This window comes from Cololabis saira, chromosome 17, assembly GCF_033807715.1.
Source record: "Cololabis saira isolate AMF1-May2022 chromosome 17, fColSai1.1, whole genome shotgun sequence".
Lineage (NCBI taxonomy): Eukaryota > Metazoa > Chordata > Actinopteri > Beloniformes > Belonidae > Cololabis > Cololabis saira.
The window spans coordinates 9,464,135-9,482,369 of NC_084603.1; the positions used below are offsets into that span (position 1 = coordinate 9,464,135).

Below are 18,235 nucleotides of genomic sequence, written 5' to 3' on the forward strand. Positions count from 1 at the left end.
ACAAAAACATGCAGCAGTCCTGGGCTGTACATGCCCCCTCTGGCCAGCCGGGGTGCCAGATGGGGAGGATCTGGCCGGAATAACGTGATCCTTCCACACATTACGTCCTGCTGGAGAAGCCAGTCTGGTGAAAAGAAGTGGCCTGCTCACTCCTCAAGTTAAAGAGGAGAATTGAGCTCAGTGCAGGGCCCTCCCGGGGTTGGTAGAGGTGAGCAATGCCCAGGACTGACTTAGGTAGGAGCACTGGGTGGTAAAATGGGGGGAAAATCAGGATACATTTTTTAAAATGTTTTTAAATAATATAAAATAAATCCAAATGTCAGTTATGGGTTGTTTTTTTTTTTTGCTCCTTTAGCTCTGCAAGATTTAGAGATGTCTATCACTTTAAAATGATTCCACACAGAACTCTCTGTCAATGTGTAGCGTGCAAACTTGAAGAACATCAACCTGCACTTGATTTCTAGGTGCAACACAATGCAGTGTATTACCCTAACCCTTTTTCAGACAGGAAGTTGAATTATTGAATAGCATCTACAAGCCAAAAGTCATTAGAATCCCATCAAACAATTTAGAGCTGACACCGGACCAGTACTGCTAAATATATACATATAATGCATTGGCTGGGCCCATCACCATCTTGTTTGATTTGCTCCATTTCTGTCTCCAGTCTCCATCGCCTTTGACCCAAAATTGGTCAGAAGAACCTCAGTAGGTTTTATGGATATCTTTGACCCATATAGCCAAATTTGAAAACTTCTATCCTAAAATGGTTACATACGTGGTTAAAAAAAATATTGATAATAAGAAAAAAACAAACACATGCACATATTTATTTTTACAAGAAAAATTAACTACTTTCTTAATACATTATTCTTCATGATAAAGCTTACAATTAGGGATGGCCCAGATGATCCTAAACCTATAGTAGCCCTGGAGTGCAAATCACAACAACAAAAGACAAAACACAAAACACAAGGGCAAATTATAAAAAACACAACAAAAGAGAGAGCACAATTGCAAATTAAAAAACACAACGGCAAAAGCAAAGTCACAACAGCTTAATGTAGTTGTGTTTTTTGATTTGCTACTGTGTTTTCTCTTCTATCGTTGTGATTTGCACTTCAGGGCCACCGTATAAAACAACCTTTTGGTTATCCTGTGCTAGACACTGTTCTCTTTTGCTCCAACTTTATAAAAGGATTGTTGTCAACCTTTTCTTCCTTCAAAGCAGGTTCTGCTCTCGTGTTGTTTTCTCCTTTTTTCTGCCTTCTCAGCCCCCACGCCATTGAGGCCGATGGCCACCCTTTCTGAGTCTGGTTCTGCCAGAGGTTCCTTCCTGTTAAAGGGGATTAAACCCTCACCGTAGTCACCTGCTTGATCAGGAAGGACTTGATGCAATCTGTAGATGTACTTTGCTTGGCAATTCTAGATATTGTGAAGTTGGCTTTGTTTTGATTGGACTAATATTGAATGAGTTGAATTCCATTCAATCAGATCCAGACTGTTAATATGAAGTTGTATGCCCAACAGAGGGCTTTGTAACTGATACCATCACCACAATCCCTGAACATCCCAGCCCAACCACAGTCCAGTTTCTCACTTTTTATTGTAGTTTGCATCAATAAAAAAATACAAAAAACAGAAGTGTTTCCACTCTTTATTCAAACAATCACACAAATGTCAATATACCCGGTAAGCTGAATGCATGACATAACTTGGTCCCTATTTCATCCTTACATGACTTATGAGATTACATGATACTGCAAAAGCATTACTATTACAATTATATATGCTCCCTCCAAACAGTGAAGCTGTAGGTAACAAATTTCCATCACTATATTTGGAGATATTTATCAGAAATATTTCCATAGCACGTATGTTCAACTGTACCCAAACTTTGTAACGTTTGTTCTTTATTTTTCTTGCCTAACATACATTATAATGTTGTGAAAATACTGTCAAAAAATAGTGTTTTCTTATAAATTTCTTGTACATACAGAATAATTAGTGTACAGTGTTTTAATTTCATTAAGCTTTATTTTTTATTCTTTTACTAATAAAACATGCAAGGATATACATATATGAACCTCAACTTAAGCATCTCATATTTACAGGATTTTTGAAAGCAATGACAAACCTGATCACTGGAGGGATCAGTTGTTGGAGAGTCACCACTACTAGTTGTCAGGCCTTCTGATGAACTTTCAAGAGCTTCTCCTACTAGTAAAAAGTTCAGCAAGTTACATTTCTCAGGCATTAGTATCAAAGTGTGAGCTTAAAAAACGTTTTAATATCAACCCCATTAAAAGGACTCACAGAGAAGTTTGTCTGGGGATGTTGGACGATCCATTTTCTCTTGGCTGAACTGCCTGGGAAACATATAAGACACAAAAATGTGTTTGATTATCATGCGGTTGATATATTCCAATGGTTTTATTTTAAGTACCGTAGCCTACAATTAATCACTTCTGTGTTTTATGTCATCAGAATCTTTTATTTAGTTAGTATAAAATAGCTTCTTCTACTCAGAATCATTAACAATGGTAATCTTTACTGAATGCTGAACACAGCAGTCTGAGTGAGTGATATTTTTCTATCACTCACTCTATATCTATGAATTGCCAATTCTAGTAATGGGATTAATCGGATAGTTTCTACTTGCCTGCTATAGTGGGAGTAGGGGAGGGATATTGAAGACTATTTCTATACTTATACGTAGATTCTGTTTAACTATGAGGGAACAGACCTGGATCTGGCCAACAACTGAAATGCACAATAAAAAATAATATTACAGCACAACCCTATCAGATCACTAATGACGGAGCCATGCTCCATTTTGTAAGTCAATATTTGACAACAAAGGGTTAAGAACACGTCATTTACCTCACCGTAGTTGTTCATGAAGAGCAGACCGGACCAGTTTATGTGCATAGCAGGGCAAGGCAAGGCAAGTTTATTTCTAAAGCAACAACAAGGTGGTTCAAAGTGCTTTATAAAGACAGAGATAAAAATGTGTTAGAGGTAAAACCATGTTAATGATCATATGAGCATGTTTTCTTTTATTAAATTTTTTTTTTTATCCCCGATTTTTTACCCATTTCATCACCCAGTGCTCATACCTAAGTAACAGTCCTGGGCATTGCTCTCCTCTGCCAACCCAGGGAGGGCCCTACACTGAGCTCAGGTCTCCTTCTTATCCTGAGGAGTGACGGACCGCTTCTTTTCACCAGACAGGGTGAGGATTCTCTGACCGGACGTAGCGCGTGGAAGGATCACGTTATTCCGGCCCCATCTGGCGCCCCGGTTGGCCAGAGGGGGCATGTACAGCCCAGGACTGTGTGCATGTTTTTGTGAGGGTAGCTCCCATTAGCTACCCAAGGGAACACGGGGAGAACATGCAAACTCCACACAGAAAGATCCTTTTGCCAACCCCACCCAGGGTGTGGGCACTGAAGTCATGGGGGAACTAACACGCACTTCAGCGCCCACAGCGTCCCGGCAGGAATCGAACCCAGGACCTTCTAGCTGTGAGACGGCTGCACTACCAGCTGCGCCACCGTGCCCCCCATATGAGCATGTTTTCGTGTAATCCTTTGTACTTTACTGCTGAAGTTGTTTTGCGAGCTGAAGTTATTTTGCGGTGGGCCGGTATCCTGACTTTCCTGTCTTCTATCTCCACAGAATCACAGCGGCCTGACCAGTTTTCATCACGATTCTTGGCAGCCTGAAGTTTCTCAGCTGTCAGAGGAAGAACAGCCTTTTCTGGGCCTTTTTCAGGAGAGTCGTGGAGTTCAGTTCCCACTCAAGTCCATGGTGATGGTAATTCCCAGAAAGCGGAAAGAGTCCACAGAGTCCAAGGGCTTTTGAATGAATGAATTAAGTTTATTCAGTCATGACAACACAAAAACAACACAACACCAAAAAACATTGTGCACAGCATTAACATTTCCCACAAAACCAATAATCATGTGTTGAACAATGACCCTCCCGGGGTTGGTAGAGGTGAGCAATGCCCAGGACTGACTTAGGTAGGAGCACTGGGTGGTAAAATGGGGGGAAAATTGGGATACATTTTTTTTTAAATAATATAAAATAAATCCAAAGGTCAGGTGTGTGTGTATATGAATATGACTTAAGTGGCTGTATGTGTGCGTGTACACATGCATATGTATATGTGGCTAGGTGTGTGTGTGTGTGTGTGTGTGTGTGTGTGTGTGTGTATTTCTAGCTATGTGTGCGTGTGTGTGTGTATGTGTAGCTATGTGTGCGTATGTGTACATGTATGAATACATACATATATATGTGTATGTGTGCTTGAGAGAGTGTGTGTGTGTATGTCTATGTGGCTATGTGTATGTATGTGTGTGGGTAAATTAGTCGATATTTCATCACCTAAAGCCTGAATTATGGTTCCGTGTTAAATCAACGCAAAGCCTACGCCTACGTAGGGTACGCGGCAACGTGCACCGTACGGCGAGGGCTACGCCGTTACCTCAGGAGTTTCTTATGGCAAGCCATAGGGGCCATAAAGCGAGCTTGATTTAACGCGTTGTCGAATAAACGGGCGTTAAAAACGCTGTGTTGAGCACAAAAAACGTCGTAAAAAGCGGCGTTTTATACGAGTCGTGTTTCGCGCAGTCCTTAAACGGTGCTTTTTACGCGCGTCATTGAACACGCGTAAAAAGCGGCGTTTAAGGACACTTTCAGGCCTTTATTCCAAGAGACGTTTGTCACATTTTAAACCTGTATTTCTTTTCTTTTTTGTTTTCAGACAAAACATTTTCACCACAAATTTCCATAATCCTGGCACAAGGAATCCATAAATCATTACAAAAGCTCAAAAACACCCTAAGTGGGCATTTTCATACTTAAAATCACTGATCCAGACTTATAACATGAAGTCGTATGTCCACCAGAGGGCTTTGTAACTGATACCATCACTGAACATCTACCAACCAGCCCAGTTTCTCACTTTTTATTGTTGTTTGCATCAATAATAATTAAAAAAAACAGAAGTTTTGTCACTCCTTAATCAAACAATCACACAGATGTCAGTGTAAGCTGAATGCATTATGAATACAAATTTTTGGTCCTTATTCCATACATGATTTATAAGATTAATACTCCAAATACATGAAAATTACAATTATAACCTCATGGAAGTACGGTATGTTTCTTCCAAACAGTGAAGTTGCTGCCAACATGTTTCCACCACCTTACTTGGAGATATTTATCATTAAATCACATTTGAGCATGGTTTTTAATAGCTTTATTCCTGCTCTGTTGTAAGGAAGAAATTTTTTTCTTCTCGAATCTGAAGGCAAATTGAAATACTTTTGCATGCAAGTCTGTAACAACCACTTTGACCTGGAGAACAATTGTTTTTTACACTGTTACTTGACATATTTAAAGTTAATTTGTTGACAGTTTAAAATAAGATGTTGCCATGTCAATGAATTTAATAAGGCGTGTAGTATTCACAAATACTTAAAATGTCTAAAATTTCTCCTTATGACTGTAAATAATTTTTAATTTACAATGAATTCATGTTTGCAATGATATCTGTAACAAATAATTTAAAAAAGTACAGTCCCAGTAACAGTTCACACAAAGACAAATAAATGGATCACAAAAGTGGAGATTTGCAGAGCAGAATAAAGATGACTGTTAAAAATGACATAAACATGATTACGTTATAACACAATACATAGGACTGATGTTAAAATCCTATTAGTGTGATTTAAAAAAAATAAAAAAAAAACGTTTTCATTCATTGCATCATCCTCAACGCAAAACCGTAACGGAATAAAAGTGCTTCCAAGCAGTTAAAAGGAAAAAAAGTCATTAAACAATAAAAAGGCCTTCAAGTGCTCATTCTGCTCTTTAAGATCTGAGTCAGACTGTGCGATTCTCATGTTCTTTGCTTCTTTGAACAACTAATACACACTTGTCCAGCTCCTCCTTGACTCGACTTGCATCAGGTCGGTCTTGTGGCTTCTCACAAAGCAGCGATTGAATTATTAGGAACTTTAAAACAAGAAAAGAAAAAGGAGAGAGTGAGTGAGATGGGTTGAGATCTGTGTATCAGCTTTAATATTTGCAATTTTATTTTAACTAATATTAGCATTTATTTATCAGACAAACAAAGCTGGCCACCTCTTGGGGAAAAGCCCTTGAGAATTCTTTGGGAAACTTCCTTTTTCTTGCATCCTTCCATATCTGAAAAATAAGCATTTATGAAAGAATAAGAGGATTTTTACTATAGTTTACGCAACGGTACATGTTAGATTTTGGAGATAAAGTCAGAGAGGACAGATTGAGATGGTTTTGACAGTACAGAGGAGGGATAGTGAAGGGAGGAGATAAAGAGGAGATATATGGATGTAGTGAAGGAAGACATGAGGTTGTTGGTGTGGGAGAAGAGAATGCAGAGGATAGGAGGGAGTACATGGAGATGAATGACTTGCTGTGATGACGACTGAAGGGAGCAGAGGAAGAAGAGTGTTGTTTGTGCAAGTAATAATTTAAATAAATAGTAAGAACATGAACATTTAGATGTGAGATTTTTTTGTTGTCATTAATACATGCTGATTAAGTTCACATGGACAGCAATCGTGTTCATTAACATTACTCTAAAAGAAACTATATTAAGGAGTTTACTTATAACTACAAATAATCTGAATATGAACTTATTCGATTCATATTAAACTTTTCTGACACCTTGTCTTTATGTTAGACTCACATCTGCTTTTTCGTGGCCAGTAGAAATTTTCCAAAGGAGTTCAAAGAAGATCAGCCCCAAAGCAAACATGTCCACTTCATGGTTGTATTTATTAGTCATCTGTAATAGAAATATAGTTCATATATTTTCAGTGAAGGTACAAGTAAAAGGGATATTTGCATATTTCTGGAACTAAACTATAAAACGATAATTAACAGCTGGATTGCTGAAATATTTTAACTTAGTGGCCTACTCTGTGAGTTTAAAAATACAAACACCTGCATTTAAAAAAATGAGATATTTGTGTCATTCAGTAAACAGTCTCACTTGTTCAGGGGGCATATAATTCCTGGTTCCTGTTTTTTTTGTTCTACTCATCAGGTTTTCATCGTCCTCCTCGATCTCCGTAGTGACCAAACCAAAGTCCCCAATCTTCACAACTCCATCTTTTCCAAACATGATATTGGTGGGCTGGCCATTGAAAAGTAAGAACAGTGATGAAAAACAGTTAAAACAAAAACCAGTTCAATATGTTGTACTGGATTCATACGTTTTCTGCATAAACCTACCGATACTAAACTGGTAGAAAAGACAAAGACTCACCTTCAGGTCCCTGTGAATGTGGCAGCAGGAGTGGATGTACTCGACTCCTTTCACTATTTGTTGAGCAACAGGAAGACTTTCTGTTCTTCTCTGAGTATCTTGCAGACTATCTTTATTCTTTTTTTTAATCCAGTCTTTAAGTGTTCCAGAGTTGCATAATTCCATCTTAATGTAGAGGTACTGTGGACATGAGTTACTTTTAGACCTACACAAGAATGTACAAAAGGGACATGGCTGTTACTCTGTAAATAAAATACAGTAACATCTCATGAGAAGATGAGACTTACTCAGAGGAGCTGGAGCTATAATCTTCATATTTTGAGTCCTCCATCCAACAATGGTAGTATCTAACAATGTTGGTGTGTTGGAGGTCTGATAAGGCAGTCACCTCTCGCAAAGCCTTCCTGTTGAAAGGATTATAACAAAAATAATTGATAAAACACTCAAACAATCCTTTTAACGCATCTATTCGCTAAATATTACTGTTTGTATTCTGCGAAACAAAACTGCATCCTTCACTTACTTTGTACCACGGACAATCTTGACAGCATAGTCCTTGTCCACCAGCTTTTCTCTTGCTTTGTAAACATGGCCGAAACCTCCTTTGCCCAGCCTTTCAATGTTGTCAAAATCTGGAGTAAATCTGCAGATAGTGATGAAACTGTTTAGGCATGAAGGTAAACGCAATGCCTGGTTCTCAACCACATCCTCACAGTGCTGTTTTAAACTTCTCCGTACCTTGACTGCGTAGTTCTTGCATTGTCCAGACTTTCATTTTTGGCATCATTCTAAGAGAATAGAATAAAACATAAAAGGATTTAAAATGTCAAAATGAATTGCTAAAAAGGGGCCCAGCTCCATAATGCATGAAAAGCTACAGCGGAAACCTTTTACAAAAGCAGTAAACAGCTACAGTGACTTGAAGATTGATAAACTTGTGGATTAAAAAAAACAAAAACATTATAGTTATTTTTTGAAAAAGAGATTGAAGATATTAATTCTCATTTCAAAATATCAGTTATTGCTGCTTGTTCACACAGAATAATTTAATAGCTGTCAAACCGAATTTACGAATTGTAACTACACAAAATGCATTTGAGTGCTTTCCTATTTGATGTTCCAATTTTTGAAGAAAATGTTTGATTTCTATTAATTTTCATGTAATTTTTTATTAGCATCTACGCCATGTGACCTCAGTAGAATTGTGTTTTCACAAAAGACAAAAGAGATGCTTCTTTTAATTACATTTAAGTTATTATTCTAGTTTATATTCATGTTTTTAATGGGGACTTTTTTATTTTATTTATTTTTTTATTTTCACTTTTTATTTAACTTCCACGTCACATGAGTGACACAGTGACATAAATCATAAATCGGGTACTATCAAAATATAAATGAGCTATTGCTCTTTTATTTGATTTGAAGGCTTTTTGTATTGTACATACATTTTTCTATCAATTCATTATTTTACAGTCATCTAGATTTGTGTATTTCAAAGAATGCAATAACAGAAAAAGAGGCATGTCTTATTTGTCTTTTGTAATATTATTAAGATTTGGAGGTTGCTGCATCACATTGTTTGGAAGGTATAAAAAATAAGAATGAAAATGACATTTATTTGGACTACTTAATTGTGCAACTGCTAGTGACTGCAAATTAACTTGCCATGAGGATGTTTGCAACCCCTTTGTAGCTACTGTATTTCAGGGTGTCCGAACCCTCCAGTCACGGTTTGGGTTTACATCTGTTCCTGTTTTATTTTGAAAGTCTGTGTCCTTGTGTTTTAGTTCTGTCCCATCTGCCCTGATTGTTTGCGCCTGTGTCTTGTCAGCCCAGTCAATATATCTCGTCTTGTCTTTCCCTTCCCCTCTGCTGGTCTGTACTGTTTCTTGCCATGGTTACTATTTTGTTCACGTACTCCGTCCTGGTTCTGTGTAGTTTGTTTCTGGTTTTGTCAAGTTTGGGCTTTTGTTTTTGTCTTGCAATCCTGCTCAGCAGCGTTTTTAGTTTAAATAAATCACGTTTGTTTGGCTCTCCTGCCGCCTCAGTCTCCTGCATCTGGGTCCTTCGTGACACCCAGAGATGCAAGGTCCAAATACTAGACGTCGATTTTTGACAGCAACTTTGTCTCATTTTTACATTTAAAACATTTAAAAAGAGGTATTTTTAAATTAGCTGGGCTTTGTTAAATCTTAAAAATGTCTTGACAGATTTAGAACTAGCATTATTATTGAGAATCAACAATGATGAACTTTAATTTCCATGTCTGACCTTTACAACATTTTTGAGAAAAATAACAAACCTTATTGCTGGAATGATGAGACGACCCAGTCTCCATTGCAGAGTCACTAGTACTGGTTGACGGGCTCATTGGTGACATTTCAGACCCTCTTCAAGGAAAAAGAGCAAGAAATGATTGTTCCACAGCACTGTTTATCATTATTAACAATCTGTTTCCATGTTAGTGTCACTAAAGAAAGTCTTACAGGGGAGATGGTGTATTTTCTCCAGCCTGGGGTGCCTAAAATGGACAAAATGTATTTAGTTATTATGGATGTATTATATTCCCAAGGTAATGGTGGTTTGGTTTTATTTTAGTTACTATACATTCCTTAATGTTAGCTGAACCCTATTTTTTCCCACTGCAGTTATTCAGTATCATTAACTACACTGAGCAATGAATACTCTCCAGATATGGCGTCTCCAGATCACAGGAGAAATATTCAGATCTTTTATTATGGCGTGCAGTCTCAACATATGTTAAGGATTAATTATGAGTAGACAGACCTGGTCATTAGATGAATCAGCAAATATAATGGATTCACTTTTTCTCTCTTCCATGTTGTTTGTTAATGGATTATTCAAGTTCCTAAAAACAGAAGATGCATCAGTAAGGGAAGTAAGTACAGCGTCTTCAGCACTTTCAACTGGTAATACAGTTATACAGTCACGGTGTTTAATTCTACATCCATGAGTGCCTTACTCTGATGAACTTTGCTCTAAAGATGTAGATGTTGCATTGTCTTCAGACATTGTTGACCTGATGGACACCTGAAATGCACAAATAAAAAAGTATGCAATATAATTTAACATATAATATTGTGCAAATGTGATTTCCATGCACCGTTGTGCCAGTTGATATTTGACAATCTTATGACTCAGAACATGTCCTATACCTTGCTGTCCCAGTCTGACTGTTCCTGGAGAGCAGACCAGGCCAGTTGAGCCGCCTTTTGCTGGGCCACCTTCGATTTCCAACCCTCACCAATGGGGTATTCCTTATTGCCTATTTTTAACATGTAGAAAAATCTGTGTACAGAAAACAGAAGAAACTGTTTATCTTTACACAATACTGGCCCACATCAGTCGCAAGGTAGTATACTGACAACAGAAACTTTCCAGGGTACAAACTCATACTCACTGGGGGCAATGAGGAGGACCTTCTCTTTTCACTTCAATGTACGTAAAACTCAACTGCTTCTTCTGACAGTAGTGGTTTATGATTCCAATGAAATTAGTCTCCATGCGGCTACTGTCTTCAGTGCTAAAACCCCAGGTGTTTGTATCAGTGCTGTAATTAACAAACAATTAACAAGTGCTGTAGTTAACATGCAACGCTGATGAAGATGTGCTGAAGATGGCACAGGTAAAAACTAATGCCCCTGTGATTCACTCACCACATGTCTGCAGCAGTTTTACTTGAATTCATATTTTGTTGACTTGATACATCTGCAGTCTAGAAATAGAAACAGGACATATTTGAGATTAATAAAAGGGAATGTGGTCTATAGAGAATGTTTTAGACCTGGGGGTTTGTGTATATCTACATACCGCTTCGGTGTTACTGCTACATAGTATGTCATAAACCAGTTTGGCTGCTTGCTCTTTGGCCTCCCTCTTGTTTTTTCCTGAGACCTCTGGGTACTCCTTGTCACCAACCACAAACTTACACCAACTAATTATAAACAAAAAAGTGCTTGATGAATTCCAAGTTGTGAATATGATTAACAAGATGCACAGGAGAGACTTACTATGGTGCACCGCTTTTTCCAAGTCTAATGCTCTCCACAGGCTTCACGGTCAACCCTTTTTTCTGACCATATTGATTGAGCCAACATATGAAGTTGACATTTGCACAAGACACTGATGCAGAAGGTTCTTTTGCATGTTCACTCTGTTAAGATAATAAATCACCATTAAATAAAAACTTGCCTTTTACTCTTTTACATGCTCTGGTTGGGCGGAGAGGAGCAATAAACTTACTTTGTCCTGATTGTCATCCTCGTACAGACATTTCATGGCATTCTGAGCTGCCTTTAGTTTGGCTTCCTGTTTGGTCTTCCCCACACCTTGTGGATAGGATTTGCCATCTAGGACAGCTTTCCAAATGAATCTGTGGAGGAAATGTAAGAGTTTTAATATAATTAATATAAAAAGGTATAACATAATCGAGACATAGACATAAAAACATTAACATAAAAAGACATGAATCTGTGCACAGTACCATCTTCAACCTCTAGGTGGCAACATCTGCACATCATTCCTTCAGTGGCCTCCACACTCAAACACACTAAAAAAAAGCCTTACAAGGCCTATGAATACTTAATGTATCCTATTTTATAAGATTGTCTGTGTATTATTTAGTATATAAGGCGTTAAAGGGTTGCTCATTTTGAGTATTTAATATTTCCTGCAGATGGTGCGTTCAAGTTTGACAGCTGAAATACTGAAAGGGCATCAACTGGGCAGCTGAAACCTGAAACTTAAGCACAACAGAACAAGCCAAGCCCTGCACCAGGAAGCTACACATGTAGAAATGTAGAAAAAACACTTTCAGGAATGTTGTAAATGTGTCATTTCTATTGGTTAACATTTTTTAAAATAGTAAACAACTGCATGTTGCAGACTTTTCGAGGGAGAGTGGAGTTATTTTAAGCTATATTCATTAGGTAGATTATTAATATTTATTTGATGATTTGTTTTGAAAAACCTAATTATCCTCGGTATTGGTACTCAAGTTTATTTACCTACTGAATGCCTCTGTCTTTTTGTAATAATTGTAATTTAACCTTACAAATTAAGCTTTTTCAGAGCTACAGGAGGTTATTCAAATTACATTGTCTTCATTTCAATAATTATACAGTGAGTAGACATTATAAGCGATGTATTATCATCGCTTATATTATCAAATTTGAATGTGGATAATTTACTGTTGCCATTTTGTAGCTTCAGATGTCTAGGACTTAATGGGTTCAAAGGGCGCATTTATTTCAAATGTTGTCACCTATCAGAGACCCTCAGACATGTCACTACATGTTCCCACGTCCCCCAGATGATCAATATATTGATATATAATATGTAAAGTGACTACTCACGTTTTAATGTGGTCAGGGCCTTCAGAGCCAAAGTAATCCCACTTAAGCACAAGGTTACATTTCTGTGCATGTTCATGCAATTTGGAAATATCATTTCCAATATCCATTGCAGTGACGCAGCAAGTCAGGAATAAATGAGATATTATAGCCCAAACTTCCCGATTCTGCTCTAACTTTCTCCGTGCATCTTCCCTCTACTCCAGTGTCCCCCGATATCCGCGATCTTCCTTGATTCAGCTGGTTTTAAGTCTCTCTAAGTTTCGATTCAGGTAAGTGGTTTTTCATTACGTCAAGATCGAAACTGTAATTAGACACCGCGGTGAAGTTAGTTTTACGTTGGATATTCGTTGGATATTCGACAGACATTCGCTGTGGTTAAACCTCTCATGTTTTATAATACATCCATGGTCCAGGGCGGCTCTGAGCGAACATTTCAAATGCGCACGTATTATAGACTTTACAGTAAACACAGGCACGCAGAAAAGACTGCGGTCACGCCATCTACGCTTCGGAGAGGCGCAGTCACGCTATCTGCGCTTGGAAATCGATTGCGCGTCTACAGCGCGTTGTACGGTAAAGCGTGTGGACGGCTTCAAAACGGTTATTATTATTATTTTCATGTCTTGAAATAGATACATATGTCATTCCTTTTTGTAGTTTTACTAAAGTCTAACCAAATGATAAAAAAAAAAAAAAAAAACAATCGCTCATTCAGAATCCCCGTCATTTCTATATAGGCAGATTTCAAAAATGTATAAAAAAATCAAATTGTAGTCAGCACACTGTAAGATATTCTTGTTCAGCATGTCCTCAAGTACCTCTGACATAATTTTCAAGTTCCTTTACCCTAGCATTTTCTAATAATTACATGCTAAAATCATACCCAATACACAGGAATATAGGCAGATTTCAAAAATTAATAAAAAAAATCAAATCAAATTGTAGTCAGCACACTGTAAGATATTCTTGTTCAGCATGTCTTCAAGTACCTCTGACATAATTTTCAAGTTCTTTTACCCTACCATTTTCTAATAATTACATGCTAAAATCATACCCAATACACAGGTACATAGGCAGATTTCAAAAAAATTATTAAAAAAATCTAATCAAATTGTTTTCAGGAAACTGCACCATATTTCTGTTCAGCATGTCACTTTTCACTTTCACTTTTGGCTGGTTTTGAGGTAACCTGGTCTTGATCAAACTGTCAATTGGATTTTGATGTTTGGCTTATTAAAGTCTTCCCTAATTCTCATCATGCCTCTGCCTTGTGTGTGCTGTAGGTGTGGCTTTACCATTGTAACAATAGAGATGTGGACCCAAGATCAGGGTAAAAGGATGGATAGCAGATCTGGTTTTTAGTCTCTTCATCAGATTTGAACGTAATCGCAAAAGCAAAAGATGAAATTATTACCACACAGTGAGCAGTCTAAAAATGTAAAGAATCTAACTCAAAACAGCAACGAGGCCCCAGGCTTGACCTGATTCTGTCACGGTCTGAGGTTGAGTGGGTGTGTCTGGCTCCTCCCCCACTACCTGACAACACATGCAATCACTCTGCTGCAATCATGCCCACAGTATTTAAGCCTCAGTCCTTCTTCAGTCCATGCCAGATTGTCTTGTGTTCTCCAAGCCTTCAGCCGTCTTTCAAGCCAAGTGAGTTTTCCAAGTTTTTGACCCTTTGACCTCTTGACCTTTTTCATCCCCCAGACCCCGTTTTTGCCTAAGCCCTTGCCGGTACCTCTGCCTTCGCTGACAGCTTTTTTGGACTTTGACCTTTGCCTGCCCCTCGTCGGATTTTTGCCTGATCCTTGCCTGCTCTGATTATTCCAATAAATCTTTTGAACCGTTTTCCCTTTGTGGCTGCATTTGTGTCCATTCCTCGTGTGCCTGACAGATTCTTGACTTCGAATGATGTGAAGTTGTGGAGCTTCCTCACCATGGACAGTTACAGATCCAGAGCTCAGGGAAACAGTGGATGTGACAACTATAAAGCACCATGTAGACTACAACAGGTCTCCAGATACTCCTACCATGGCTTTCATGTGTTTTTACTGCTGCATTTTACTAAATATTGAGATGTCATAGTGAAAACAAATTCCCACTCAGCTACAAACAGTCTGTGTTTCAGCATTGTATGAAATTTCCAGATCAGGTTCTTATCAGCAACATCTGCCAATTCTGTTGTAATAAGGTTCCCAGGTACTTCTGACATGGCTTTTAATTTTGCTTTATTGTCTATAAACTGACTGCTGCCCCCGCGACCCGGACTCGGATAATGCGGTGGACAATGGATGGATGGATGGATGGATGGATGGATGGATGGATGTCTATAAAGACATGTCGGAATCAATAAATACATTAATAAATAAACAAAAGAAACATTTTCTCCTTTATTCCAGCTGTTGTACAGATGTTCCTGTGTAAAACCATGTATTTCTTTAAGATGTGGTTTTATGTGGTTAAATATAATGTATCTTTCCATTATTTACCCGCACTCCTTCAATTTTTTCTTATTTCCACCATATGTCTTCCCCTTTTTAAATTTCTCATCTCCATGTTTCACATAATTTTCCAACTTTTTTGAAGAAGTTTGAATTCATATGACACACCAAACATAATATTTTTTTAATAAAAGTATTGTGTTGTATATGGCTAGATAGCCTACCGTTAAACCTCAGAGCCTTACTATATTGACATTTAAGTTTAGGCACATAAGATTATACATTTTATACCCATTTATACCCATGATTTGTAAATCAATATGACTAAGTAGAAAATATGTAATGATTAAGTTACATCCATCCATCCATTTTCTACCACTGAGTCCTCCACAGAGGGTCGCGGGGGGCGCTGGAGCCTATCCCAGCTGGCATCGGGCGAAGGCAGGGTACCCTGGACTGGTCGCCAGTCAGTCACAGGGCTAACAGAGACACAGACAGCCATTCACACTCACACCTACGGGCAATTTGGACTCTCCAAGTAACCTAGCCCCAACTCTGCATGTATTTGGACTGTGGGAGGAACCTGGAGAGAACCCACGTAGGCATGGGGAGAACATGTAAACTCCACACACTCCAACCGGGAGTCGAACCCGGGGCCTTCTTGCTGTGAGGCTACAGTGCAGTACCACCATGCCGCAATAATTAAGTTTAGCAAGAAAAATTCTTATAGTTAAGGTCAAGTAAGTATCGGGGAATCACCAGATTCTTTTCAATTAATTTAGGACACCCCTGGAATGAGAATTGTCTAACTAAAGTCATAACTGTTATGTCCTCATTATGTGATCTGCTGTGCCAAGGATGTTGGAATTTCACTCATACATAGTTCTTTAATATCATTTTTAAATATGTAGAAAGATTGTATTGCTAAATCATATTTATGAATGAATTCAGTTTCTTTGGGAATGTGACAACTTGAAAATGATGTCAGAGGTACTTGAGGACATGCTGAACAAGAATATCTTACAGTGTGCTGACTAGTATTTGATTAGATTTTTTTATTAATTTTTTTAATCTGCCTATATTCCTGTGTATTGGGTATGATTTTAGGATGTAATTATTAGAAAATGCTAGGGTAAAAGAACTTGAAAATGATGTCAGAGGTACTTGAGGACATGCTGAACAAGAATATCTTACAGTGTGCTGACTAGTATTTGATTAGATTTTTTTATTAATTTTTGAAATCTGCCTATATTCCTGTGTATTGGGTATGATTTTAGGATGTAATTATTAGAAAATGCTAGGGTAAAAGAACTTGAAAATGATGTCAGAGGTACTTGAGGACATGCTGAACAAGAATATCTTACAGTGTGCTGACTAGTATTTGATTAGATTTTTTTATGATTTTTTTTAATCTGCCTATATAGAAATGAAGGGGATTCTGAATGGGATTGGTTTTTTTTTTTGTTTTTTTTTATCATTTTGTTAGACTTTAGTAAAATGCTAGGGTAAAAGAACTTGAAAATGATGTCAGAGGTACTTGAGGACATGCTGAACAAGAATATCTTACAGTGTGCTGACTAGTATTTGATTTGATTTGATTGTTTTTATTAATTTTTGAAGTCTGCCTATATAGAAATGAAGGGGAATCTGAATGGGATTGTTTTTTTTTGTTTTGTTTTTTTTTATCATTTTGTTAGACTTTAGTAAAACTACAAAAAGGAATGACATATGTATCTATTTCAAGACGTGAAAATAATAATAATTAAAGCTGCAAGCAGCGATGAACGGGCCCTCGCACTCACGGCCACCGCCCCCCATAAGCATATCAGAAAAGACACCACCCACGACTTCCTATGTCAAAACATTCAAAAGTTATAGCGGAAAAAAGGGACAACCAATCAGAAGAAGGGGCGGGGCTAATTCTGGCCAATGAAGGTCAAGGACTCCATACAGAATCTGATGACACCACCCAGGACTCTCTATGTCAAACCATTCCGATGTTATAGCAGAAAATCGGGACAACCAATCAGAAGAAGGGGCGGGGCTAATTAAGGCCAACAAAGCTTAAGAACTCATTACAGAGTCCCATGACACCACCCACAACTTCCTATGTCAAACCATTCAAAAGTTATGGCAGATAAAAGTATTCTAGGGGGCGCTGTTGAGCCGTTCGGCCACGCCCATTAATGCAAACCATGAAATATCAAATTTATCACCAAGTCTGGCTTGCATGCAAAATTTGGTGACTTTTGGAGAACTATCAAATATGGACGCCTTTTGGCGTCTAGCGTCGCCACGGTAACACTTTTGAAAGAGAAAAGTAATGCGTGGTGTCGCAGGATGTAGACGCACATTTTGATGTATAACACACCTGGGTGCACATTACGGTTCGGGCTGAATTAACTGCCTAAGGAATGGCATAAATTTCGCCAAAATGACAAAATTTATTCAAAATGGCTGACTTCCTGTTCGGTTTCGGCAATGTCGCCAAGAGACTTTTCTTTAAGTTGTGTACTGATACAGGTGTGTACCGATTTTCGTGCATGTACGTCAAACCGTATCGTGGGGCTTGAGGCACAAAGTTTTCAAGGGGGCGCTGTTGAGCCATTTTACCACGCCCATTAATGCAAACCATTAAATATCAAATTTATCGCCAGGCCTGGCTTGCATGCCAAATTTGGTGCCTTTTGGGGAACTATCAAATATGGACCAATCAGATGAAGGGGGGGTGCGCTTGTTGGCGTCTAGCGTCGCCACGGTAACACTTTTGAAAGAGAAAAGTAATGCGTGTAGTCGCAGGATGGAGACGCACATTTTGATGTATAACACATCTGGGTTCACGATACGGTTCGGGCTGAATTAATTCTCGAAGGAATGGCATATATTGCTCCAAAATTACGCGATTAATTCAGAATGTTCAAAATGGCCGACTTCCTGTTAGGTTTCGGCCATGGCGCCAAGAGACTTTTCTTTTAGTTGCGACATGATACAGGTGTGTACCGATTTTCGTTCATGTACGTCAAACCGTATTATGGGGCTTGAGGCACAAAGTTTTTTCTGTCGAACCAATCAGATGAAGGGTGGGTGCGCTT

At 38.2% G+C, this 18,235-nt stretch overlaps 1 protein-coding gene across 1 annotated transcript; it reads right to left on the minus strand.

Moving 5' to 3' along the window:
• Nucleotides 1-3,935: 3,935 nt before the first annotated feature.
• On the minus strand, nucleotides 3,936-13,094 carry LOC133464169 (interferon-induced, double-stranded RNA-activated protein kinase-like). The gene is made up of 19 exons (XM_061746203.1): nucleotides 12,700-13,094; nucleotides 11,588-11,717; nucleotides 11,356-11,498; nucleotides 11,156-11,279; nucleotides 11,002-11,060; nucleotides 10,746-10,895; nucleotides 10,501-10,633; nucleotides 10,308-10,375; nucleotides 10,112-10,193; nucleotides 9,811-9,845; nucleotides 9,627-9,714; nucleotides 8,063-8,112; nucleotides 7,848-7,967; nucleotides 7,612-7,728; nucleotides 7,325-7,529; nucleotides 7,049-7,192; nucleotides 6,743-6,841; nucleotides 6,157-6,219; nucleotides 3,936-6,027 (listed from the first exon to the last, which is right to left on the minus strand). The coding sequence occupies exons 1-19, from the start codon at nucleotides 12,804-12,806 to the stop codon at nucleotides 5,896-5,898; spliced, it is 2,049 nt and encodes a 682-aa protein (XP_061602187.1). The 5' UTR covers nucleotides 12,807-13,094; the 3' UTR covers nucleotides 3,936-5,895.
• Nucleotides 13,095-18,235: the final 5,141 nt, after the last annotated feature.

Coding starts and splice junctions, on each gene's coding strand:
- LOC133464169 (XM_061746203.1), bottom strand. CDS start 12,806: ATGGATATTGGAAATGATATTTCCAAATTGCATGAACATGCACAGAAA. Junction 11,280..11,355: donor GGAAAAAGCGGTGCACCATA/GTAAGTCTCTCC, acceptor GTTTATAATTAG/TTGGTGTAAGTTTGTGGTTG. Junction 7,530..7,611: donor TATAGCTCCAGCTCCTCTGA/GTAAGTCTCATC, acceptor ATTCTTGTGTAG/GTCTAAAAGTAACTCATGTC.